This window comes from Argentina silus (assembly GCF_951799395.1).
Source record: "Argentina silus genome assembly, chromosome: 6".
Classification (NCBI taxonomy): domain Eukaryota; kingdom Metazoa; phylum Chordata; class Actinopteri; order Argentiniformes; family Argentinidae; genus Argentina; species Argentina silus.
This window is the reverse complement of record NC_139660.1, coordinates 707,810-731,406: the sequence shown is the minus strand read 5'-3', so window position 1 is coordinate 731,406 and position 23,597 is coordinate 707,810. Positions and strand designations below refer to the sequence as shown.

Here is a 23,597-nt window from a genome sequence, read left to right as displayed (position 1 = left end):
TTGTGTTTTACTGTAAACCTGCTGATGAAAGATTAACTTCACTAACTTCACAAATGTGGAGTCTGTCGCTATCTGCTGGCATTCCACTACCATCACAACCCCCCAGGCACAGCTTCTAAGAGAGGGGGGGGGTAACCTCACTCTAAGGGGGGGGGGGGGGGGGGTAACCTCACTCTAAGGGGGGGGGGGGGGGGGGTAACCTCACTCTAAGGGGGGGGGGGGGTAACCTCACTCTAAGGGGGGGGGGGGGGGGTAACCTCACTCTAAGGGGGGGGGGGGGGGGGTAACCTCACTCTAAGGGGAGGGGGGGGGGTAACCTCACTCTAAGGGGGGGGGGGGGTAACCTCACTCTAAGGGTTCTAGAAATCAATACACAAATACAATAATAAAACTTTAATAACATTCAACTGCATACACAGTAGGGAGGCAGACACAAAGACCATGAATATCCTCAACAGCATGAAACAAAATGTAAAAAAAAACACACAGCGACAGAAAGGGAACATCAACTGTGTATACTATCAACTGTACTATCTACTCATATTTCTGCCTCCTGACTGCCAGAAGCTTCCTGAAGATAGTGACATATCTGCAGTAGCTGCAGCCCAGCGCGCACAGGGACGCCAGGGTGAAGAGCAGCGCCACGTAGGTCGTCAGATGCTCATACTTCCTGCAAGGAAACAAGGACCTTAAGGCTGGCATCAGCGTCAGTTTGGCAACAAGTGACCTGCACAATATACTGTAGGCATTACAGTAATATTGTAGTCACTTACTCTGCATTATACTGTAGGTATTACGGTAATATTGTAGTCACTTTCTCTGCACCATACTGTAGGTATTACGGTAATATTGTAGTCACTTTATCTGCACCATACTGTAGGTATTACGGTAATATTGTAGACTTTCTTTGCACTATACTTTAGGTATTACGGTAATATTGTAGTCACTTTCTATGCACCATATTGTAGGTATTACGGTAATATTGTAGTCACTTTTTCTGCACCATACTGTAGGTATTACGGTATTATCATAATGACATCATATCTTACGGGACAGTGATGCCATAGGTCTGGACAGCGAACACAGCCTGCAGGTCACAGAAGCTGGAACAGAGATCACAACATTACTCCTTTTCTGACGCTTTCCATTTGTTCTGCTGTGACTGTGTGCAGTAATTCAGCCTAAATAAACGCCACTTCACTCTCACAAGCCCTTCTCCACACAAGCTCGGTTACCAGCCAATCAAAGCACAGGACAGTGGACGGTCACCTGTAATTGGGGTCCAGTATTTTCACGTTGAACACATAGGTGGCGCTGTCTTGGTGAGAGAAGGTCAGGAAGTTGTTGGAGGTTCGGTTCAGGATCTCGTATGGCTGGTCCAGGTTGCCTAACTTACCGGAGATCACCTTGAAACAGCCTCTGTAGTTCTAGATCAGAACACACAACAATGATGAAGATGAACAGACTCAGATGAACAGACTCAGATGGACAGACTCAGATGGACAGACTCAGATGGACAGACTCAGATGAACACTCAGATGAACACTCAGATGAACAGACTCAGATGAACAGACTCAGATGAACAGACTCAGATGAACAGACTCAGATGGACAGACACAGATGAACAGACACAGATGAACAGACTCAGATGAACAGACTCAGATGAACAGACTCAGATGGACAGACTCAGATGGACAGACACAGATGAACAGACTCATATGAACAGACTCAGATGAACAGACACAGATGAACACTCAGATGAACAGACTCAAATGAACACTCAGATGAACAGACTCAGATGAACAGACTCAGATGAACAGACTCAGACGAACAGACACAGATGAACACTCAGATGAACAGACTCAGATGGACAGACTCAAATGAACAGACTCAGATGAACAGACTCAGATGAACAGACTCAGATGGACAGACTCAGATGAACACTCAGATGGACAGACTCAGATGGACAGACTCAGATGAACAGACTCAGATGAACAGACTCAGATGGACAGACTCAGATGAACAGACTCAGATGGACAGGTGAGAGGTGGAGGAGGAGGTGGGGGTCTACCTCTGGTCCCCAGGCCTCCTCCAGGCCCTGACCCCCAGCCAGCATGGAACCCCAGGTCTGAGCTTCACGCAGGCAGGCCACCTAGAACACCACATACACACACACACACACACACACACACGCACACGCACACGCACACACACACAGGCGCACACACACACACACACACACACACACACACGTGCACACACAGGCACACACACACACGCAGGCGCGCGCACACGCAGGCAGGCAGGCAGTCAGGCAGGCAGGCACACACACACACACACACACACACACACACACAGACACACACACACACGTGCACACGCACACACAGGCACACACACACGTTGTCCTCTGTGTCTCAGTTGGTAGAGCATGGCCCTAACAACGCTTAGGTTGGGGGTTCGTTTCCCGCTGGGACCATATATACTGAAATGTATGCACTCACTGCAATGTAAGTCGCTTTGGATAACAGCGTCAGCTAAATGGCAGATATTACACACACACACACACACACACACACACACACACACACACACACATACACACACACACAGGCAAGCAGCTATCACACATATCCTCTCTCTCTCTCTCTCTCTACAGTATACGCAATCTCTAATTCAACCAGTCAGATGGAGAGCTGTCTACCTGGTCAGACAGATGGAGAGCTGTCTACCTGGTCAGTCAGAGGGAGAGCTGTCTACCTGGTCAGTCAGAGGGAGAGCTGTCTACCTGGTCAGTCAGATGGAGAGCTGTCTACCTGGTCAGACAGATGGAGAGCTGTCTACCTGGTCAGTCAGAGGGAGAGCTGTCTACCTGGTCAGACAGATGGAGAGCTGTCTACCTGGTCAGTCAGATGGAGAGCTGTCTACCTGGCGCATGGTAGCGTTGAAAGAGTAGTCCTTCCGACCGAAGCGCTCCCATACGATGAAGTTGGCTTCAACACTTCTCACAAACGTGTCCCCGTCATACCTGACAACAGTAACAGAGTTAGAATACACACCTGGAAATCACAACTAAGCAATGCTGGTTTCCAGGTTGGGATGGTTGACTTTAACTCGTTCAATGCCAAGGGAGACTTTATTCACCAAAAATGCATAAATGATGGTGCTTCATTTTGTAGCCAATCAGAGTGTTGTTGCTAGGTAAACACCACATAGAACACTTGGTCTCTAGGTGGTGAGTGTTCCGGAATCCTTTGGCAGTTGATGGGTGAACAAGAACAGCCTGAAGCTGTTCAGCGGTGGACTCACAGGTCAAGGCTGGGGTGGAAGGCAGTTTTATAGTGCATTTGGAGAAGACATCCAAACTTCTCCCAGTCGTAATCCACCACCTACGTGTATCAAAGGGAATGGAAATGTCGTTCCATAACTCAGGGTTATCTCTGTACCATCAGAGGAACATATCAATCATCAAAACAAGATGCCCACTTTCATCAAAAACTCCTTACACATCTAACTACAACAGTCAATATTCCAACAGTCACATTCAGCCTGAGCTAACAGGCTGTGGATCCAGGTCTCCTGCATCCCACAACACAGCCTTAGCCCGCTAAGCTAAAGCCTAGTCATTAACTAGGAGCCAACACTAGTGTTGAGGTCTCAGATGTAGCTGTGATGGTGTGATGGAGCTGCTGTCTCAACACAGCCCTACTCACCAGATCCTGCTGCTGCAGAGTCCTCAGCACAGACCTAGAATGAGACAAACAGCTGTTGGAATTAAGATGGACATGGCTGGTGTTCTGACAACATTGTAGAACACATGACATTCTAGAGTAGATGACATTCTAGAACAGATGACATTCTAGAACACAACATTCTAGAACAGATGACATTCTAGAGTAGATGACATTCTAGAACACATGACATTCTAGAACACAACATTCTAGAACAGATGACATTCTAGAGTAGATGACATTCTAGAACGGATGACATTCTAGAACAGATGACATTCTAGAGTAGATGACATTCTAGAACACATGACATTCTAGAACACATAACATTCTAGAACAGTTGACATTCTAGAACAGATGTCATTCTAGAACAGATGACGTTCTAGGACAGATGACGTTCTAGAACTGATGACATTCTAGAACAGATTACCTTGGAATGGTGTAGTTGGTTAGGCTGTTCATCTTGCATGGCATTCCCCAAGGCCTGAAGAACACAGAGAGATGTCAACATGTCAACATGTACCGCTACCTTGAAGTAACTACATAACTCACTAAATAACAATATCACAAAATAATATCCACTTACCTGATAACACGGATATGTCTATTTGGAGGGCAGCCAATGTGAAAATGGGATATCTGTCAAAGACAGTTGGTGAGTAACCTTCTAAAATCTACCTCAGAGAAACATGGGTGTATCCAGTTTAAGAGTGTGTACGTGTGTGTGTGTGTGTGTGTGTGATGACAGACAGCCATACCCTACTCCGGGGAAGTTGACAAGTGTTGCCCATCTGGTTGGGCAGCAGCTCCAGCCCTACGATGCCACTGGTCTGTTCTCTGGCAGGCAAACACCAAAATACCGATATTAGATTCTATTCCTGTAACTGCCAGCGACTTAAAGGAGGTGTCGGTTTGACAGAAAAAGACTGACATCAAGTCTGTGTAGCTCTCAGCGTCCCTGTAGTCCACCTGCTGTCTGATGGTGAACGTCTGAAACACAGGAAACATCAAACAGGTCTGGACATCTGGAACTGGGAGCATCAACATCTATTCTATTCTAGTGTTGTTCTAGACTCAGTAATGTTGTTCTAGACTCAGTAATGTTGTTCTAGACTCAGTAATGTTGTTCTAGACTCAGTAATGTTGTTCTGGACTCAGTAATGTTGTTTTAGACTCAGTAATGTTGTTCTAGACTCAGTAATGTTGTTTTAGACTCAGTAACGTTCTAGACTCAGTAACATTCTAGACTCAGTAACGTTCTAGACTCAGTAACGTTCTAGACTCAGTAATGTTCTAGACTCAGTAACGTTCTAGACTCAGTAACGTTCTAGACTCAGTAACATTCTAGACTCAGTAACGTTCTAGACTCAGTAACATTCTAGACTCAGTAACGTTCTAGACTCAGTAATGTTCTAGACTCAGTAACGTTCTAGACTCAGTAACGTTCTAGACTCAGTAACATTCTAGACTCAGTAACGTTCTAGACTCAGTAACATTCTAGACTCAGTAACGTTCTAGACTCAGTAACGTTCTAGACTCAGTAATGTTCTAGACTCAGTAACGTTCTAGACTCAGTAACGTTCTAGACTCAGTCATGTTCTAGACTTGGTGCCGTGACCTCACTGTGTTCTAGACTTGGTGCCGTGACCTCACTGTGTTCTAGACTTGGTGCCGTGACCTCACTGTGTTCTAGACTTGGTGCCGTGACCTCACTGTGTTCTAGACTCAGTAATGTTCTAGACTTGGTGCCGTGACCTCACTGTGTTCTAGACTTGGTGCCGTGACCTCACTGTGTTCTAGACTCAGTAATGTTCTAGACTTGGTGCCGTGACCTCACTGTGTTGACTGTGTCCACATTATTCACGCCCTCAAAGTGCGACTTCTGCGAGAGGTGGATCAGGTGCTTCTTGTTGCTAAGGAACTCCACATGCACCCCTTTGCCTTCTGGGTAAACCACCTGAGTCAGGGAAGGAGACAAGGAGTCAGGGAAGAGTTAAGACTAGGGTTAGGGCTAGGGTTAGGGTTAGGGACAGGGTTAGGGTCAGGGCTGGGGCTAGGCCCAGGGTGAGGCCTAGGGTTAAGGTTAGGCCCAGGGTTAGGGCTAGTCCCAGGGCTAAGGTTAGGCCCAGAGTTATGGTTAGGGCTAGGCCCAGGGTTAGGGACTGACCTGCGCCCACAGCACCACCTGGTCCCTCTTGTCCAGGTAGTAGGCGTGGGCTGTCATGCTGTGCTGGAGGGAGATGAAGGGACAGTCATGGTGACTCCCCTTCATGGAGCTCTGGGTCTCCATCAGGATGGGGTACTTCTGGACATGCAGCCAGGCCCCCGGCCCCCCCTCAGGCCCCCCCGGCCCCCCGGGGCCGGTCCTCAGGGTGATCACGGTGATCTGTGGGTTCACAGTATTATTCATATAGATGTTCATATTCATTCATTTGCACACACAAGTATAAACAGAAGGGAGGTGTGTGTTAGGAGGTGTGTGTGTGTGTGTGTGTGTGTGTCTGTGTGTGTGTGTTAGGAGGTGTGTGTGTGTATGTGTGTGCGTGTATGTGTATGTGTATGTGTGTGCGTGTATGTGTGTGTGTGTGTGTGTGTGTGTGTGTGTGTGTGTGTGTGTGTGACCTGCTCCTGCTGGTTGAGGTAGAGCACCGTGGGGTGGTCCGGGCCGGTCCAGGTGTGCAGGCGGACCACCTGGTGCCACCCCACCTTGCAGTAGAACAGCACATTGTTGTCCATCTTCACCAGCATGTTGGACCAGTGGTCTGGTGGTTGGAGGGATGAGGGGAGGAAGGAAGGAAGGAAGGAAGGAAGGAAGGAAGGAAGGAAGGAAGGAGTGATCAAAAGAAGAGAGAAGACAGTCACACAGTGTGTGTGTGTGTGTGTGTGTGTGTGTGTGTGTGTGTGTGTATGGTAGGAGGTGTGTGTGTGTGTGTGTGTGTGTGTGTGTGTGTGTGTGTGTGTGTGTGTGTGTGTGTGTGTGTGTGCCTCACCGATGGTGACCTGGTGTATGTGGCTGCCACTGGCCGCCTCCCCCAGGCTGGAGGCGTTGCCGGGGCGGAGCGTCCCCCAGTCGTTGTCGTTACGGAAGCTGTACAGGAAGGTGTCAGCGTTCCACAGCAGCAGGGCAGCCATGGCCGAGTCCAGGAAGCGCATGTGGAACGGCCCTGTGGGGACGGGGAGATGCTAAGTGGGATCCTTCGTACCTCTGGGCCTCCCCAGGGATTCCACCTAGCTTCCCTCCTCACCTTCAGGGACATCCTGTGTCTTCAGCGAGCCTACCTACCTTCAGGGACGTCCTGGGTCTTCAGCGAGCCTACCTACCTTCAGGGACGTCCTGGGTCTTCAGCGAGCCTACCTACCTTCAGGGACGTCCTGGGTCTTCAGCGAGCCTACCTACCTTCAGGGACGTCCTGGGTCTTCAGCGAGCCTACCTACCTTCAGGGACATCCTGGGTCTTCAGCTTGGTCATGAAGGTGCTGGGTCTCCATCCACTCTCCAGCTCGTTGTAGCTGATGAGGAAGGGCCGCGTGACAGTGCCGGGGTGGGTGTACATGACCAGGGCGGCGAGGGAGGCGGGGTGCGACCCGAACGACGCCGTCAGGATGGTCACGCCAGGGGGCAGCGTCAGGATCAGCGTCAGGTAGCTGGACGAGCCGCCGGGCTTCCGGAACCGCTTGGAGCCCACGTAGAGCACATGGTCCTTCCACACGATCAGAGAACTCAACTCTACGTTCTGACGACAACCACAGAGACACGTGTTGAGAGGGACAAACCCTTGAAGAAGAGTCTTATCATATCTCAGTGGAGAAATAAATAAATACATACAACTGATGACAGCAGGTAGTAGTCTGTCTGTGACTCACCTGGATGGGGTAGTAGTCTGTCTGTGACTCACCTGGATGGGGTAGTAGTCTGTCTGTGACTCACCTGGATGGGGTAGTAGTCTGTCTATGACTCACCTGGATGGGGTAGTAGTCTGTGACTCACCTGGATGGGGTAGTAGTCTGTCTGTGACTCACCTGGATGGGGTAGTAGTCTATCTGTGACTCACCTGGATGGGGTAGTAGTCTGTGGCTCACCTGGATGGGGTAGTAGTCTGTGACTCACCTGGATGGGGTAGTAGTCTGTGGCTCACCTGGATGGGGTAGTAGTCTGTGACTCACCTGGATGGGGTAGTAGTCGGCGCAGCAGGAGCGGAGGAACATGCTCCTGACTCCGCTGCTGGGCAGGTCGGGGTGCAGGGTCAGCACGCGCTCCTCGTCGCCCCACCAGTAGAGGGCGCCCTTCAGCCTGAAGATGATGCCGTCCTCCAGCAGGGCGGCCTCGTCTACCGTGAAGAAGCCCTCAGACGGGACAGCCACAGCTCCCGGATCCACCTGAGGAAGTTTATCAGCAGCACAGGGGAGAGGAGGCGGAAATGAGGTGGAAAAGAAAGATGAAAGAAGAAATGACAGGTGAGGTAGAGAAGTCAGACGGAGGCTGACAGGTGAAAAGGTTCGTCTGTCTGACCTTGAGCTCCCTGTAGGTGCGGAAGGCATTGTGGGTCAGGAAGGTTCCCCTGTCAGACAGCACTAGGCCGCGGTACGGCTCACAGGTGCCCCACACCAGGGACAAGGGGCTTCCCAGGGCCAGCCGCAGGGGCACCTCCCACTCTCCAGTGGCCCTCTCAGGCTCCGGCCTGTAGAATGTGTGCTGACTGGTGATGACAAATCGATGCTGGAAGCTGATTGGCTGTCCCTGGATGTTGAAGCTGTGGTATTTGCTGTCGCCAGGGAGATCTGCCTGCCAGTACCTGAGAGGGAGGGATAATAAACGTTACTGTTATATTACTGTTATATTACTGTTATATTACTGTTATATTACTGTTACATTACTGTTACATTACTGTTACATTACTGTTACATTACTGTTACATTAGTGTTACATTACTGTTACATTACTGTTACATTACTGTTATATTACTGTTCCATTACTGTTATATTACTGTTACATTACTGTTACATTACTGTTACGTTACTGTTACGTTACTGTTCCATTACTGTTATATTAGTGTTACAGTTTGTGGTATCATGTTAGTCTGTCATATTGCATGAAGGAACATGAAGGAACATGAAGGAACATGGAGGGACATGAAGGAACATGGAGGGACATGAAGGAACATGAAGGAACATGGAGGGACATGAAGGAACATGAAGGGACATGAAGGAACATGAAGGAACATGAAGGGACATGGAGGGACATGAAGGAACATGGAGGAACATGAAGGAACATTGAGGAACATGAAGGAACATGGAGGGACATGAAGGAACATGGAGGGACATGAAGGAACATGAAGGGACATGAAGGAACATGAAGGAACATGAAGGGACATGAAGGAACATGAAGGAACATGGAGGGACATGAAGGAACATGAAGGGACATGAAGGAACATGGAGGGACATGAAGGAACATGAAGGGACATGAAGGAACATGGAGGGACATGAAGGAACATGAAGGAACATGGAGGAACATGGAGGGACATGGAGGGACATGAAGGAACATGGAGGAACATGAAGGAACATTGAGGAACATGAAGGAACATTGAGGAACATTGAGGAACATGGAGGAACATGAAGGAACATTGAGGAACATGAAGGAACATTGAGGAACATTGAGGAACATTGAGGAACATGAAGGAACATTGAGGAACATGAAGGAACATTGAGGAACATTGAGGAACATGAAGGAACATTGAGGAACATGAAGGAACATTGAGGAACATGAAGGAACATTGAGGAACATTCTGAGCTGCATCATCTGAACCTTTATAACTGTTGTTAGTTACGATGAATGACATCATCCTGCTGAGCAATAATGACTTACATCTGGGGGATGAAGAGCAGAGTAGAGTAAAGTAGAGTAGAGTAGAGTACAGTAGAGTAGTAGAGTACAGTAGAGTAGAATAGAGTAGAGTAGAGTACAGTAGAGTAGAGTAGAGTAGAGTAGAGTAGAGTAGAGTAGAGTACAGTAGAAGACAGTAGAAGACAGTAGAGTATAGTAGAATACAGTAGAGTAAAGTAGAAGACAATAGAGTAAAGTAGAAGACAGTAGAGTACAGTAGAATACAGTAGAGTACAGTAGAGTACTCCGAAGGGCAATTTGGATGCAGCAAACATACATTAGAAGCACAACATTCATTCGACATATAGTTCCCACGTATGTCACAGACGGGGGAAAGAACAGTGAGCTCATCAACACCCCTACCCTTCTTTCTCAAAATGGCCGATGAGTGTCTGTGTGGACGCCAGCTGGACCTCTGGGTACTGGCCCAGGTTGAAGAGGTGCTTAGTGAGGTACTGAGATTGCTGGGGGACGTCATACATGTGGAAACACACATACATGTTCTTCAGTGTTCATGGAAACATCAATGTGAGGATTCTAATAAACATGAGCTTGAACATGTAATGTCCTGTGACCCATGTCTTATCTGTAGTTCGTCAGCAACAGGGGAGGCTGGCAGAGGTAGAAATTGGAGGACGGGCTCACTGTAATGCAAGGAATGGAATGAGGAATGTGTTTGACACCGTTCCTCATTCCATTTCATGCATTACAATGAGCCTGTCCTCCGATTTCTACCTCCGCCAGCCTCCCCTGGGACAGAGCTAGGTCTCACGGTTGAAGGCACCACGGCCGCGTTGTGGATCTCAGCGTGGTCCGCTTGTTCTGGATCTATGATCCACATCCTCACTGTCTGGAACAGCAAACACACACCAGGGGTTAAACACCTGACACACACACACCAGCGGTTAAACACCTGACACACACACACCAGGGTTCAAACACCTGACACACACACACCAGGGTTTAAACACCTGACACACACACACCAGGGTTTAAACACCTGACACACACACAACAGTGCAAGTTTCTCTCCTAAAAATAAATTTAAAAAAAATAATAATCCTTTCTTCTAGCATTGTGACTGCCTATGGCCCCTGGTCCTAGCATAGATTATTTTTTCTTATGATGACTGTTGGATGGATGATTCACTTACTTAGTCAAATGTGGTTTGTTTGTTGTAAGTCTCTTTGGATAAAGGCGTCTGATAAACGCCATCAATGGAAATGTATTACAGAAGCTACTGCAGAGTTTCTCACCTTGCAGAATGGTTCTGTTGAACTGCTGTAAAGAGGGAACAGAATTCACAATTCAAGCTTTGTATATTAAAAATGTTTCCAGTTAATAATTGTACATTTAAATCACTTCCTGAATTGACTGAATTTAAATATAATTGACCCCAACGCTGCTTGTCAAGGTGAGACTGGTCATTTCTTCTCTCTCTAAATGTGTTGGCGTTACCTGTTGGGCATTACAGCATACCAGGCAAAGCTGAAGAAGGAATCTCTGAGGAAGAGAAATCGAGCCTCCTCTTCCTCTGGGGACTGATCAGCACGTGAAGAGAGACAAGGTAACAACAGAAGCTGGTTAAACATTAGTTAAAACTAAGTGAATCCAACTTCATTGTCCAACTGAAAACAATCTCAGGGTCTAAGGAAAATAAACAGCTCAACTTGTAAATGATTCTTTTGGCAATGAGGAGTGCTATAGTTGTTAGTTATTATTAAAACAACCTTAAAACAATGAGCAATATTAAAACAACAAAGTCCAACTGAGGAGCCAGTGTACTTACAGTCACCAGCGGCTTCACCATCTGGAAACCAGGGACCGAGCATTTCATGATGGTGTTTGGGGAGCTGAAATGCAGTCATTTCCAGACAGTGAGTGGAGTTAAAGACGCTACCAGAGGTCAAAGCAATGCAGCTCCCTGACAGCCAGAGAACCGCATGGACAGTAAAATACCTTCATTAGCTAATTAGATATTGTCAGATAAATAACCAATTCACTATCAGCTGAACTCAAACAGAAACACAACATGACACTCATCCTTGAACAAGAGGACATGTTAATCAGAGTCTGTTTGACCTTCTGTTGTTGAGATGGCAGGTCTCTGGGTATTCCCATTCCACAAAGTCAGAGCCTTCATACTCCAGGAACACCTACAGAAAGTTACTGTAAACTGTTAAAAGGACATATATAGGCCTAGTTGGATATATCAACAACATATATTACTGTTACAAAATACACTTGTTACAGGGATGTTATTAGTAGCTACTTACCGCATTGTGCAGGGTAAATAACTTGTCATCTTCTAATATGTTCTTGTATCTGTAAGACATTTCGGGATCAGGTTGCTCATTCATTTTGCCTGAGTTTGTGACGAAGCTAGCTCGTAAATGCGCATGTTTAATGCATGGCAGAATAGGCTTCACTGAGTGGAGATCAGCTAGATAAACGAGGCTCTTTTACCTCCAGACCTCCAGACTGAGGTCGACCTTCAGGAGCAGCAGAACGGCCACACACACGACGGCCTCCCGCATCCTGGACGCCCCACCGGGGTTAGCCAGCTAGCTACTTAGCTTAGCAGATGTTTTTTCACCCGAGGATCGTTCCGGTGTCTGTTCTGGATTTGGAGGTTTTTTGACATGACTGGTAGAAACCCGCTAGCGATCTTCTAGTTAACCTAGTCAATAGATACATGTGTTGACACCATAGACTAAGAAAGTTTATATTTAGCGCTCAGTCTCAGGTGAAGAGGTAAAGAACTGTCCCGCTCTCTCCAGTTCAGAAGGTGACTCCAGTCTGCCCCCTGCTGGACGGAACAGACGGTTACTCCCGTCTGCCCCCTGCTGGACGGAACAGAAGGTGACTCCCGTCTGCCCCCTGCTGGACGGAACAGACGGTGACTCCCGTCTGCCCCCTGCTCTGCCCCCTGCTGGACGGAACAGACGGTGACTCCCGTCTGCCCCCTGCTGGACGGAACAGACGGTGACTCCCGTCTGCCCCCTGCTCTGCCCCCTGCTGGACGGAACAGACGGTGACTCCAGTCTGCCCCCTGCTGGACGGAACAGACGGTGACTCCCGTCTGCCCCCTGCTGGACGGAACAGAAGGTGACTCCCGTCTGCCCCCTGCTGGACGGAACAGACGGTGACTCCCGTCTGCCCCCTGCTGGACGGAACAGAAGGTGACTCCCGTCTGCCCCCTGTTGGACGGAACAGACGGTGACTCCCGTCTGCCCCCTGCTGGACGGAACAGAAGGTGACTCCCGTCCGCCCCCTGCTGGACGGAACAGAAGGTGACTCCCGTCCGCCCTCCTCTGCTGGACAGAACGGACAGAGACGGGATATGATCCGAGTTGAAAAAGCTGATCATCTGGAAGTAGCCTGATCTTTAAAGTGAATAAATCATGAAAGTGCCAAAAAGTGTTTTATTTTTATTTTTTAAACATGTGTTTTAAAAGTGTATTTTCATAGTAGAGTTTAAATATAATACGATATAGAATGAAAACGTGTGTTATCTTATATTGATTTGGGAACCTTTGTCTCCTCGACGCCGATGTTTCATTCCGGACATCTTTTACGGTTGCAACCTGAAAGCACATTGGCGTTTGTTGTGACAGATCAGGAGAAAGACGAGACAGTGTCGCGTTAAAATGGCGAAGAATGAACGGAACGATTCCACGGCAGAGACGGGGGTCGCTCTCGGCTTCCTGGAGGAGGCGGAAGACTGGGAGTTGCAGAGTCCTCAGTTCCCGAGTAAAGTCGGAGGTAAACCGGCGTGGCTGAGCCTGGCGGAGGTCCCGGGGCTGCCGGACCTGGCCTGTGGGGTCTGCCGCCTCCCGACGGCCTTTCTCCTGCAGGTCTACGCTCCCATCGCCGGACAGGAGCGCAGCTTCCACCGGACCGTGTTCGTGTTCTGCTGCAGGACGCCGGCCTGCTTCTCCCCGAACGACAGCGGCTGTCTGAAAGGTCCTTTGGGGAGCGATCTCGTTAGAGTTTGGGCTAGCTCGCTCTTTTAAGAGTGCTATGCGATGCGATTTATTGATATGATGCGTATTGATTTCATACCAATTGTGTTCTCATGTTAAAACTCAAACTGAGACAATTCTGTGTTGTCTTTGGCACCGTCACAACCACGGAACATGTCCCCATGTCTGCGTCATTCTGCGTCTTTGTATTTGTTACACAACCAATAAAACATGTTCAGGAATAAAACTGATACCATGTCTCTCTGGTCTAGTGTACAGGAGCCAGCTGCCCAGGAGGAACGACTTCTACCCGTACGACCCTCCGTCTGAGGAGAGGCCCGGGGGGGCGGGGTGGGACCCCCGGGTTCTGGGCCCCGCGGGGGGGCGGCTGTGCCAGCTGTGTGGCTGTCCGGGGCAGAAAAGCTGCTCCCGCTGCCACTCCGTCTTCTACTGCAGTAAGGAGCACCAGGTCGTGGACTGGAAGCACCGGCACAAAACCGCCTGCTGCAGCCAAGGTGACGTGAAGCCGTCCACCATTTCCTTATCAGAAAATACTTCTTCTATTCCTTTGTTTCCTCCTATCCGTGTGTGTGTGAGTGATAACAACAACAACAACAACAGTCAGTCAATCAATCAATATTGTTGCACTATTGGTAATGATATGAATTAAACAAGTTGTGTCCTGTAGGTCCTCCCAGTGAAGTGGTCCCCTCCCCCTCCCCGTTCCTGTTCCCTGAGTCAGAGCTGGTGACAGAGCCTGAGGAGCAGCAGGAAGAGCCGTCCGGTGGAGCAGCAGAGGAACAGCACCCCATAGACCCCTCCTCCCTCGCTGACGGTAGGATGCTACCACACACACACACACACACACACACACAGAAGCTTTGTAGCACTGAGATGATGTTCCTATCCGTCGTCTACGGTGGACAAAGATGATCTCAGTGTTCCAGAAGCACTCTGTGGTCTTCTCTGGTCTTCTTTGGTCCATCAGCCCTCCTGTGGTCTTCTCTGGTCTTCTCTGGTCCATCAGCCCTCCTCTTGTGGTCTTCTCTGGTCCATCAGCCCGGGGTAGAGAAGGTATTACTGGCCTTGAACCCAGCCTCAAGAACAGAACAACCGTTGTTTTGTTAAGGTTCTTATTTGGAGTGTGATCGTCCCTCCCACTCTCATATTTATGGTTTTATTGGACAGGGACAGTAGAGAGAGACAGGAAGTAAGGAGGAGAGGGTATGTCAGCAGGGCATGGGCTGGATTCTAACCCATACCCACATGGGTGTATGTGTGCACTGTAGGCCATGGTGCTAGACCACTGGACCACCCCAGACCATGGTGCTAGACCACTGGACCACCCCAGACCATGGTACTAGACCACTGGACCACCCCAGGCCATGGTGCTAGACACTGGACCACCTCAGGCCATGGTGCTAGACCACTGGACCACCCCAAGCCACAGTACTGGACCACCCCACCCCAGGCCACAGACCAACCATTATGACAGGAGCAGCAGGGTTCCTCTGGTCTGAAGGCAGGTGTGTTGTGTCTGTGCTCCACAGTGCTGGAGGAGACAGAGCTGGAGGAGATGGCCACGCAGGAGACCCAGGACAGCAAGGTCTTCCAGAGGTTCAAACAGAGGATCTCCTCAGAGCCTCACCAGGTAAGACACCGTGGAGGTCAATACTAGACTACCAGGTAGGACACCGTGGAGGTCAATACTCGACTACCAGGTAGGACACCGTGGAGGTCAATACTAGACTACCAGTTCTCCTAGTAACAGAGAGGTGCATCAACAACTCTCTCTCACACACACACACACCCTCCCTCCCCCTCTCTCTCTTTCTTTCTTTCACTGTCTTGCTCTTTCTCTCACACCATCTCTCTCTCACACACACACACACTGATCCATCATGTATTCACAGAGTGCCTCTTATTGCTGAGGCATCAACTTCAGACATCTACTGACGATGTTGTTGTTGTGTGTTCTGCTAACGTTGTTGTTGTTGAAGGTTCTGCGCTACTGCAGAGGTGGTTCTCCTCTGTGGGTTTCGTCTGAACACGTCCCTACGGACCAGAACATCCCTCCCTGCCCCTGTGGCTCCAAACGCACCTTTGAGTTCCAGGTACCTCTACAGCAGCCTGTCAACTAGGCTTCACTGTTCCTTTTCTTACCGTTGTATGAACAACAGACTATCACCTGATTGTGTGTGTGTGTGTCTCAGGTGATGCCCCAGCTGTTGAACCACCTGAGCGTGGACAGTTCGGAGGCCAGCATCGACTGGGGGACGCTGGCCATCTACACGTGTGCTGACAGCTGTAACCAGGGCAACAATTACTCGGCAGAGTTCATTTGGAAACAAGACGTCTCGGGAAAAGAGATGTAGATATAGGATAACATAGAATAGAAGATATGTATAATAACACAGAACCACAGACAGACATACAGAGACGGAAACTTCTTTAAAATCAGAACTTTATTAGAGGGAGACAGAATCATTGTTATCAGAACTTTATTGACAGGCAACAGTGGTAGAAAAGGAACTGTCCTTGGTGACAAAAACACCCAATATCAGGACAATGATGCTGTCAGGAGGGATGGCTGATACCACTGCTGCTTTCATAGAAAAATATCTATAATCATAAACTCTGTATACATGTACTGGCTACAGGACTCTCCTTCCTGTCTGTAGTTCTAGCAGTGATAATAAGACCATGCTGTGTTTCTGCATCTGGAAATGTGGTCTAGATTAAGATAACAGATTTAATACTCAGATCTTTTAATTGTTGAAGAACTATGACAACCACAACTGTTTTATGTACAACTAATAAAGTAGTAGTCTCACTCTGTCTCTCTTCCTGCCCTCTCTCCATCACTCACTCTCCTGGCTCTTTCCCCACCTCCATCCATCCCTCTCTCAGGAGTTTCCCCAAAGCTTTGTTGCATCAAGATCCTCTTCACTGTCATTGTCTGTCCTAGACCAGATCTGTGGCTCTGTTCCTGCTCTCCTACCCAGAGATTTACCTTAGCTACTGCTTACCAGGGGAGGCTGGTGGAGGTTGAAATCCGAGGACAGGCTCATTGTAATGCATGGAACAGAATGAGGAACGGTATCAAACGTGTGTTTGACACCATTCGTTATTCCGTTCCATGCATTACAATGAGCCTGTCCTCCGATCTCTACCTCCACCAGCCTCCCCTGGTGCTGATCAACAAGCAGACAGGAGCCCCACCCTGGATCTGTAAAGGAATGGATGAGTGTAATCAGATGCTTTTACATGTCATTTAGCTTTTATCAAAAGAGACTTACAATAAGTAAGTGAATCAACAAGTGCCATCGGCAGTCACAGTGCTGGAGAAAGGAAGAACATTTAAAACAAAACAAAAAAAGTTAGGGGGTGGAGAGGTCTGAGCCCAGGTAGACCCCAAAGAGATGGGTCTTTAGTCTACGGTAAAAGCTTGGTAGTGACTCTGGCGTCCTGACTGGTGGGAAGCTCCTTCCTCCAGAGAAGAGGCGTGATCCTTTAAGTCCGGGCGGGAGAGCTGCACACCTCAGGAGAAGGTGGAGAACAGGAACCAGACAGGTGTTTAATAAATGCTGGTTTTAAAAAAGTACAAAACAACTAATAAGTAAATATTTAATTGTGCACATTCAATGTAGCAAAGTAACATACATGTTCAGCCTGTATAATTACATTACAATGTGACAGTGCTTGTGTGGAGGACATGATACAGTATGAACAAATGAAACAGAAATAAGTCGACGTGGCGTATTAGTTAGTCTAGTCTAAAATAAAAATTATACAAACATGACGATCTTAAATACCATTTGAAATGACTCCAAACTGAATGAGAAAGGAAGGAAGGAAGGAAGGAAGGAAGGAAGCAAGCACTCAGACGTTAAGGTTTAACGGTGAATCAGACGTTAAGGTTTAACGGTGAATCAGACGTTAAGGTTTAACGGTGAATCATCATATCCTTGCCTGCAGCACCAAAACAACTGATTATTGAATCCAAATATAAAATGTAAAAAACTATTGACAGATTGGGACATTCGGCTAAGATGTACCAGAAACCAGAACAGAGAGAATATTAAAATACTTCATATGAAGATAACGATTTGTGTGACTGTGGGATCAGAACAGAGGAGCGCTGAGAGGAATGTGGGGACGAATGTGCACCTAGAAATGTTCGGTTAACAACATGAGAACAGTAAAATCTACTTTACAAAAATAAAACTGCTAAGATGAAACAGAAGAGCCCCGTCAAGACTTCTTATTCAATAAAAACAACAAGCGAGAGTCATTTTAAAAACAAATAAAACTGCTAAAATACAGCATGTCCCCCTCGTATCCAACCCCCACGGAGGAGGAGGCAGGTCCTTCCCAGTAATCAGTCTTTAGGAAGATCTCGTGGTGAATCTCGTTCCTCCACGAGAAAAATAACGATAAAGAAGACAGCAGGCAGCCTTGTTTACGTGGTCTTCCTGAAGCCTTTCAGGATGGGGTAGATGTTCTCAAACGCTTCGTAGATCTCTCCTCTTACCTTCGCACCTGCCAACACGCAGAGGACACAACAGTAAGTACGAGCAGGACAGTCTAGGACAGTCTAGGACATCTTCAGGCCGATCTAGGACCATCCTGCTCTGTATGGACTAGTTTCCCAGACCTCGGTTAAGCACATTCCTAGACCAGGAGGCATCTTCAAGTAAGTACATCCAGTGTGTGACAGTCCAGGATCAGGCTTAATCTAGGTCCAGAGAACGGGCCCTGTGTGTGTCGGCTTAATCTAGGTCCAGGGAACGGGCCCTGTGTGTGTCGGCTTAATCTAGGTCCAGGGAACGGGCCCTGTGTGTGTCAGCTTAATCTAGGTCCAGGGAACGGGCCCTGTGTGTGTCGGCTTAATCTAGGTCCAGGGAACGGGCCCTGTGTGTGTCAGCTTAATCTAGGTCCAGGGAACGGGCCCTGTGTGTGTCGGCTTAATCTAGGTCCAGGGAACGGGCCCTGTGTGTGTCAGCTTAATCTAGGTCCAGGGAACGGGCCCTGTGTGTGTCGGCTTAATCTAGGTCCAGGGAACGGGCCCTGTGTGTGTCGGCTTAATCAAGGTCCAGGGAACGGGCCCTGTGTGTGTCAGCTTAATCTAGGTCCAGGGAACGGGCCCTGTGTGTGTCAGCTTAATCTAGGTCCAGGGAACGGGCCCTGTGTGTGTCGGCTTAATCTAGGTCCAGGGAACGGGCCCTGTGTGTGTCAGCTTAATCTAGGTCCAGGGAACGGGCCCTGTGTGTGTCGGCTTAATCTAGGTCCAGGGAACGGGCCCTGTGTGTGTCGGCTTAATCTAGGTCCTGTGTGTAACAGCTGGGGGAGAGAGGGACTGACCTGTTAATACGACCTTCCCAGAGACGAAGATCAACAGAACGATCCTGGGTTTGATCATTCTGTAGATCAGCCCAGGGAACAGCTCCGGCTCATAACTACAACACAGCAACAGGCAGGTCTTTAAACACACACAATTCCAGACATGACGACGAGAGAGGGTGTGTGTGTGTGTGTGTTAACCCACCTGCTGAACTGTTGGTGAGTGAGCACCAGGCCCTCTAGTCGGATGGGGAACTTCACGTCACAGCTGCCCACCATGTTCTGGATCTTGAAGTCCAGGAACTTGGCAGGGAAGCCGAGCTTCTGGACCACGCGGGCGTACTTCCTGGCCGCCAGGCGAGACTGCTCCTCACTGCAGAGGAACACCAACACAAGTCAATAATAATAATAACAACAACAATATTAACAATAATAAAAATAACAATAATAAAGCATTACATTTGTATAGCACTTTCTCATGGACCCAAAGCACTTTACATAAAAATATAAATATAAATTCAATCACTTTAGTGTCCAAGTAGGGAACAGAACATGCTGTATACTTCTACCAGAACCATAGACTTCTACCAGAACCATAGACTTCACACACACACGACAGACAGCCGTAGATGTGGCCGTGGGCTGTGGTCTAGAGTATGACAGCAGCGTTTTCCCCAGAGGAAGGAAGAGTGTTTCTGCACCACGCTGAGAACAGCATCACATGACTGTTCCTGGGATAGAGGGGCGGGGCCATCTGACCCTCAGGGGTCCAGCATGGGTGCAGGCTTCCATTCCAACCCAGCAGTAACACACCTGACTCAACCAGTGACTTCTACAAAGACGTTCATTAGTTGAATCAAGAGTTACCGCCGGGTTGGAATGAAACCCTGCACCCTCTGGTCCCAAGGGCCCAATATTTCAAAATGGAAATGATCAGAATGATCCAGAGTCTTTTTTGCAGTCCAGGATCAGATCGAGCCGGCAGACTTTGAGGAGTATTGGGGAAATCAGCCAGATTGATCTGATCCTGGATCGCAAAAAATAACCTGGATCATCCTGATCTGGACTATACATTCTGAAATACTGCCAGCTGTTCCTGAGGAGAAGATCAGCCGGCTGTTCCTGAGAAGATCAGCCAGCTGTTCCTGAGAGGATCAGCCAGCTGTTCCTGAGAAGATCAGCCAGCTGTTCCATACCACACATGGTGCTGACAGAGGAGCGATATAGAACACACTCCAGGGTTCTCCGCAGGATGTCTGAACAGCGGGGCGCTGGATCGCATCATCAAAACCCGACTCGTGTTCATTCAAGTAAAAATGTGCAAAAAATACTGAATACGTTGTAACGCTTTCACTTTCTTTTTTTAAATTTGCCTTGAAATGTTCACAGTGTGGCACAGAAACACTGTGCGGGGAGAGAGACAGAAACACTGCGGGGAGAGAGACAGAAACACTGCGGGGAGAGAGAGAGAGACAGAGAGACAGAAACACTGCGGGGAGAGAGACAGAGAGACAGCTGACCTCTTGGCTCCGGTGCAGACCATCTTCCCTGAGCTGAAGATCAGAGCCGTTGTTCTGGGCTCTCGTATTCTCATGATGACTGCAGCGAACCGCTGGGGGGGGGGGGGGGGCAGAGAGAGATGGGGGGGGGGGGGGGGGAAGAGAGAGATGGGGGGTGGGGGGGGGGGAAAGAAAGACAGATGCATTTAGACAGGGGAACATCATCCAACATCTCTCCTGGTAGGACCATCTCTGACCATGCTGTTCTAACCCAGGCCAGGGGAGGCTGGGGGACGTAGAAATCGTAGGACGGGCTCGTTGTAATGCATCTCTGTAATTCCATGCATTACAATGAGCCCGTCCTCTGATTTCTACCCCCACCAGCCTCCCTTATTCAGCCTCTCTGGACCCTGATAGAGATGATTGACGGGCCCTGTGTGGCTCGGGTACCTTGGGGTTGTATTCAGCGTTTCTGGCCCTCAGGGCGATGGTCTTCAGGTCCAATTTGCAGCCCAGGTTCACAGTGGATACAATGTTCCTGGGAGGGAGGAAGTGAACCGTCAGCAAGGATGTCTGAACAGCGTGGCGCTGGACGGCGTCATCAACACCGACTCACATTTTCTCAAGTCAGAACGCAGTAAAAACACAGCAAAAACGCTTACCTGAGGAACATCACAACGCTTTCATTTTCGCTTTTAACAACGATGTCTTTTTGGCGATCAAAGATAGTTATCGTCACTAAATATATAGTTTAATAAAGATAGTGACTCTATTGTTACTAAATCTAGTTTAATTTGCATTGTAATGTTTCCATGGTGGCGCCGCCAGGTTCACAGAGGAGTCCTGTCCTGAGGAGAAACCTGACTGCAGCTTCCTGTTAGAGACCTACTGTAGTTGGGGGACGATCCCGGAGCTCTCTGAGGCGGGCGTTGCCGGGGTGATGGGGGTCATGGGTGTGAGGGGCGTGGCGGTGTAGAGGGGGGTGTTCCCCGGCAGGGCTGTGGTGGTGGTGACGTTCTGGGAGTTGTAGAGCTGAGGCGTCTGTCCTGAGGAGCCTGCTAGCGCCCCCTGCTGGGCGGAGGCCTGCTGCTGTCTCTGCTGCTCCTCTAACAAGGACAGGCTGTTGGTGTTGGTGACGGGCTGGGGGGTCAGGCCACTGCCATACGGCATCATGGGACTGAAGATGGGCATGCCTGGAGTCATCGCACCCTGGAGGGAGGGAGGGAGGGAGGGAGGGAGAGAGAAGGTGAGAGGGAGAGACAAGGAGAGAGATCATGTCATCAGTATTCTTCAGCCCTTGTCCTGGGCACCCACAGGGTGTGCAGGCTGTTGTTCCAGCCTAGCACTAACACAGCTGGTTCAACTAACCCTGATGACAGCAGTACATTCCATCTCAATCATCTGGGGCTGCTTTTCCACAGGTTGAGCCTAATTCTTTAATAAAAAATCATCTTCATTACAGATTATTCATTGAAAGTGTGATTGATTAAATCCAGGACTAACTGCCCTTGATGTGCATCACCTCTGCTTCCACTACAACTATCAGATGGTCTCTGCTCTGCCAGCTAGCAGTGAGGCAGGTACCTGAGGGGAGGCCAGCCCCTGGAAGGGAGGCATGCTGTTGTTCTGATCCATGTCCTCGCGTCAGGGAGAGGCCACCGGTCCGGTAGACGGCTCACAGGCCCGGGGTTCGGTGGAGACAGAGACAGATCTTCAACAACTATCCAGTGCTGGAATTTGCAGAACGAGGCCGCCTCCCCTTCTTCGGTTAGGGTTAGCTATGTCCTAAAGGAGAGGAGAAACATCAGCTGTGATGGTGTGTGAGGATGGAGAAGAGGTGGAGGTGGTGTGAGGATGGAGAAGAGGTGGAGGTGGTGTGAGGATGGAGAAGAGGTGGAGGTGGTGTCAGACGAGGACAGAAACTCGACCGGCGCACAGCGGCGCGAACCTAACACGTCACAGCCTGCCACCGTGACGTTCCTGGCTAACGCTGCTGCTAGCCATTTAGTGGCGCCAAGTGCACTTCATCCAAATTAACTTCAAGTTTCACGGCCAGTTGTTTGCAGAAACTATGCAACATACCCCGCATGTATAAAACTGTGGACAGATAAACTCCAGAAGACGTAGAACTGTTAGGTAGCCACGCTGCAGTTCTCCAGACGCGAGGCTCTGCTGGCTAGCTCGCTACCGCTAGCCCACCTAGCCGCCTGCTAACGCTGCCGCGTCAACACCGCGTCAACACCGCGTCAACACCGCGTCAACACCGCGTCGGTAGAGAAGCTTCTGCTCGCGCGGCTGTGGGCCGTTAAGACCTGCGCTGTGTGGACGGCTGACGCGGCTGACGGTCCGATGCTCACCCTCTCGGCTGTGGGCCGTTAAGACCTGCTATGTGGACGGATCGATTCTTACCCTCTCGGCTGTGGGCCGTTAAGACCTGCGCTATGCTGACGGTCCGATGCTCACCCTCTCGGCTGAGCCGTTCAGACCTGCTATGTGGATGGATCTGATTCTTACCCTCTCGGCTGTGGGCCGTTAAGACCTGCTATGTGGATGGATCTGATTCTTACCCTCTCGGCTGTGGGCCGTTAAGACCTGCTATGTGGATGGATCTGATTCTTACCCTCTCGGCTGTGGGCCGTTAAGACCTGCTATGTGGACGTCTGACGGATCGATTCTTACCCTCTCGGCTGAGCCGTTCAGACCTGCTATGTGGACGGATCGATGGATCTGATTCTTACCCTCTCGGCTGCTTTTAAAAATCACAGTAAAAACCTTCAGCTCCTCTTCAGGTCCGCGGCTGCTGCGCTGCAGCGAAGCTACTTCCGTGATAATAATCTACCTTTTCCGGTGTCAAAGTTCATTCATCCAAACGTCAAATAAAAGAACATATTTAATAATAATACAATTAAAAAAACATATTGACACCAAATTATCAGTGGGCCTAATGAAAGAACATATTTACACCAAATGATTCTTTACTATCAATGAAAGTTGACGTTAATATGTGGTCAGAAAGCATCACTCAGCTGGCCAGCAGGTGAGGGAGCCTCGAAGAACGGGACTGCGCTGTAATCATGTCTGAATCCGTCTGCATTTGGCTTCATGAAATGAATAAGAATAGGAAAACAATCACTCTCCCAATGACAACTCTACCATGCATACGGAGCTGTATGAGAAGTTGT

The 23,597-nt window shown here is 49.1% G+C and overlaps 3 protein-coding genes across 3 annotated transcripts; 1 reads left to right on the top strand and 2 right to left on the bottom strand.

Annotated features, from left to right (window-relative positions):
• Positions 1-531: 531 nt before the first annotated feature.
• LOC310805699 (cation channel sperm-associated auxiliary subunit epsilon-like) lies at positions 532-12,162 on the bottom strand. Its single transcript, XM_083671499.1, has 26 exons — positions 12,075-12,162; positions 11,885-11,933; positions 11,691-11,764; positions 11,398-11,461; positions 11,067-11,149; positions 10,865-10,889; positions 10,381-10,458; positions 9,972-10,072; positions 8,238-8,520; positions 7,892-8,104; positions 7,164-7,461; positions 6,719-6,892; positions 6,351-6,490; positions 5,896-6,114; positions 5,566-5,685; positions 4,660-4,718; positions 4,487-4,565; positions 4,315-4,367; positions 4,159-4,212; positions 3,714-3,747; positions 3,310-3,389; positions 2,929-3,028; positions 2,072-2,152; positions 1,270-1,427; positions 1,050-1,103; positions 532-670 (listed from the first exon to the last, which is right to left on the bottom strand). The coding sequence occupies exons 1-26, from the start codon at positions 12,143-12,145 to the stop codon at positions 535-537; spliced, it is 2,880 nt and encodes a 959-aa protein (XP_083527625.1). The 5' UTR covers positions 12,146-12,162; the 3' UTR covers positions 532-534.
• A 1,038-nt stretch (positions 12,163-13,200) lies between these two features.
• Positions 13,201-16,538, top strand: pdcd2 (programmed cell death 2). Its single transcript, XM_083672425.1, has 6 exons — positions 13,201-13,574; positions 13,846-14,088; positions 14,262-14,408; positions 15,124-15,224; positions 15,574-15,687; positions 15,787-16,538. Exons 1-6 carry the CDS (start codon positions 13,259-13,261, stop codon positions 15,946-15,948), a joined length of 1,083 nt encoding a protein of 360 aa, XP_083528551.1. The 5' UTR covers positions 13,201-13,258; the 3' UTR covers positions 15,949-16,538.
• A 648-nt stretch (positions 16,539-17,186) lies between these two features.
• tbp (TATA box binding protein) lies at positions 17,187-23,211 on the bottom strand. The gene is made up of 8 exons (XM_083672426.1): positions 23,154-23,211; positions 22,000-22,200; positions 21,305-21,624; positions 20,866-20,953; positions 20,437-20,528; positions 19,122-19,289; positions 18,938-19,032; positions 17,187-18,115 (listed from the first exon to the last, which is right to left on the bottom strand). Exons 2-8 carry the CDS (start codon positions 22,048-22,050, stop codon positions 18,036-18,038), a joined length of 894 nt encoding a protein of 297 aa, XP_083528552.1. The 5' UTR covers positions 22,051-22,200; positions 23,154-23,211; the 3' UTR covers positions 17,187-18,035.
• Between the last annotated feature and the right edge of the window lie 386 nt (positions 23,212-23,597).

Bases quoted from the DNA above. Each gene is read 5' to 3' on its own strand.
- LOC310805699 (XM_083671499.1), bottom strand. From the start codon at position 12,145: ATGCGGGAGGCCGTCGTGTGTGTGGCCGTTCTGCTGCTCCTGAAGGTC. The intron at 6,893-7,163 runs GTAGGTAGGCTC...CCGTCCCCACAG, and splicing joins GACCCAGGATGTCCCTGAAG to GGCCGTTCCACATGCGCTTC. The intron at 3,748-4,158 runs GTAATCTGTTCT...GTCTCATTCTAG, and splicing joins ACCAACTACACCATTCCAAG to GTCTGTGCTGAGGACTCTGC.
- pdcd2 (XM_083672425.1), top strand. From the start codon at position 13,259: ATGGCGAAGAATGAACGGAACGATTCCACGGCAGAGACGGGGGTCGCT. The intron at 14,409-15,123 runs GTAGGATGCTAC...TGTGCTCCACAG, and splicing joins CCCCTCCTCCCTCGCTGACG to TGCTGGAGGAGACAGAGCTG. The intron at 15,225-15,573 runs GTAAGACACCGT...TTGTTGTTGAAG, and splicing joins TCTCCTCAGAGCCTCACCAG to GTTCTGCGCTACTGCAGAGG.
- tbp (XM_083672426.1), bottom strand. From the start codon at position 22,050: ATGGATCAGAACAACAGCATGCCTCCCTTCCAGGGGCTGGCCTCCCCT. The intron at 21,625-21,999 runs GTACCTGCCTCA...CCCTCCCTCCAG, and splicing joins AGGGGCTGGCCTCCCCTCAG to GGTGCGATGACTCCAGGCAT. The intron at 18,116-18,937 runs GTCAGTCCCTCT...GCGTGTTGGCAG, and splicing joins TGGGAAGGTCGTATTAACAG to GTGCGAAGGTAAGAGGAGAG.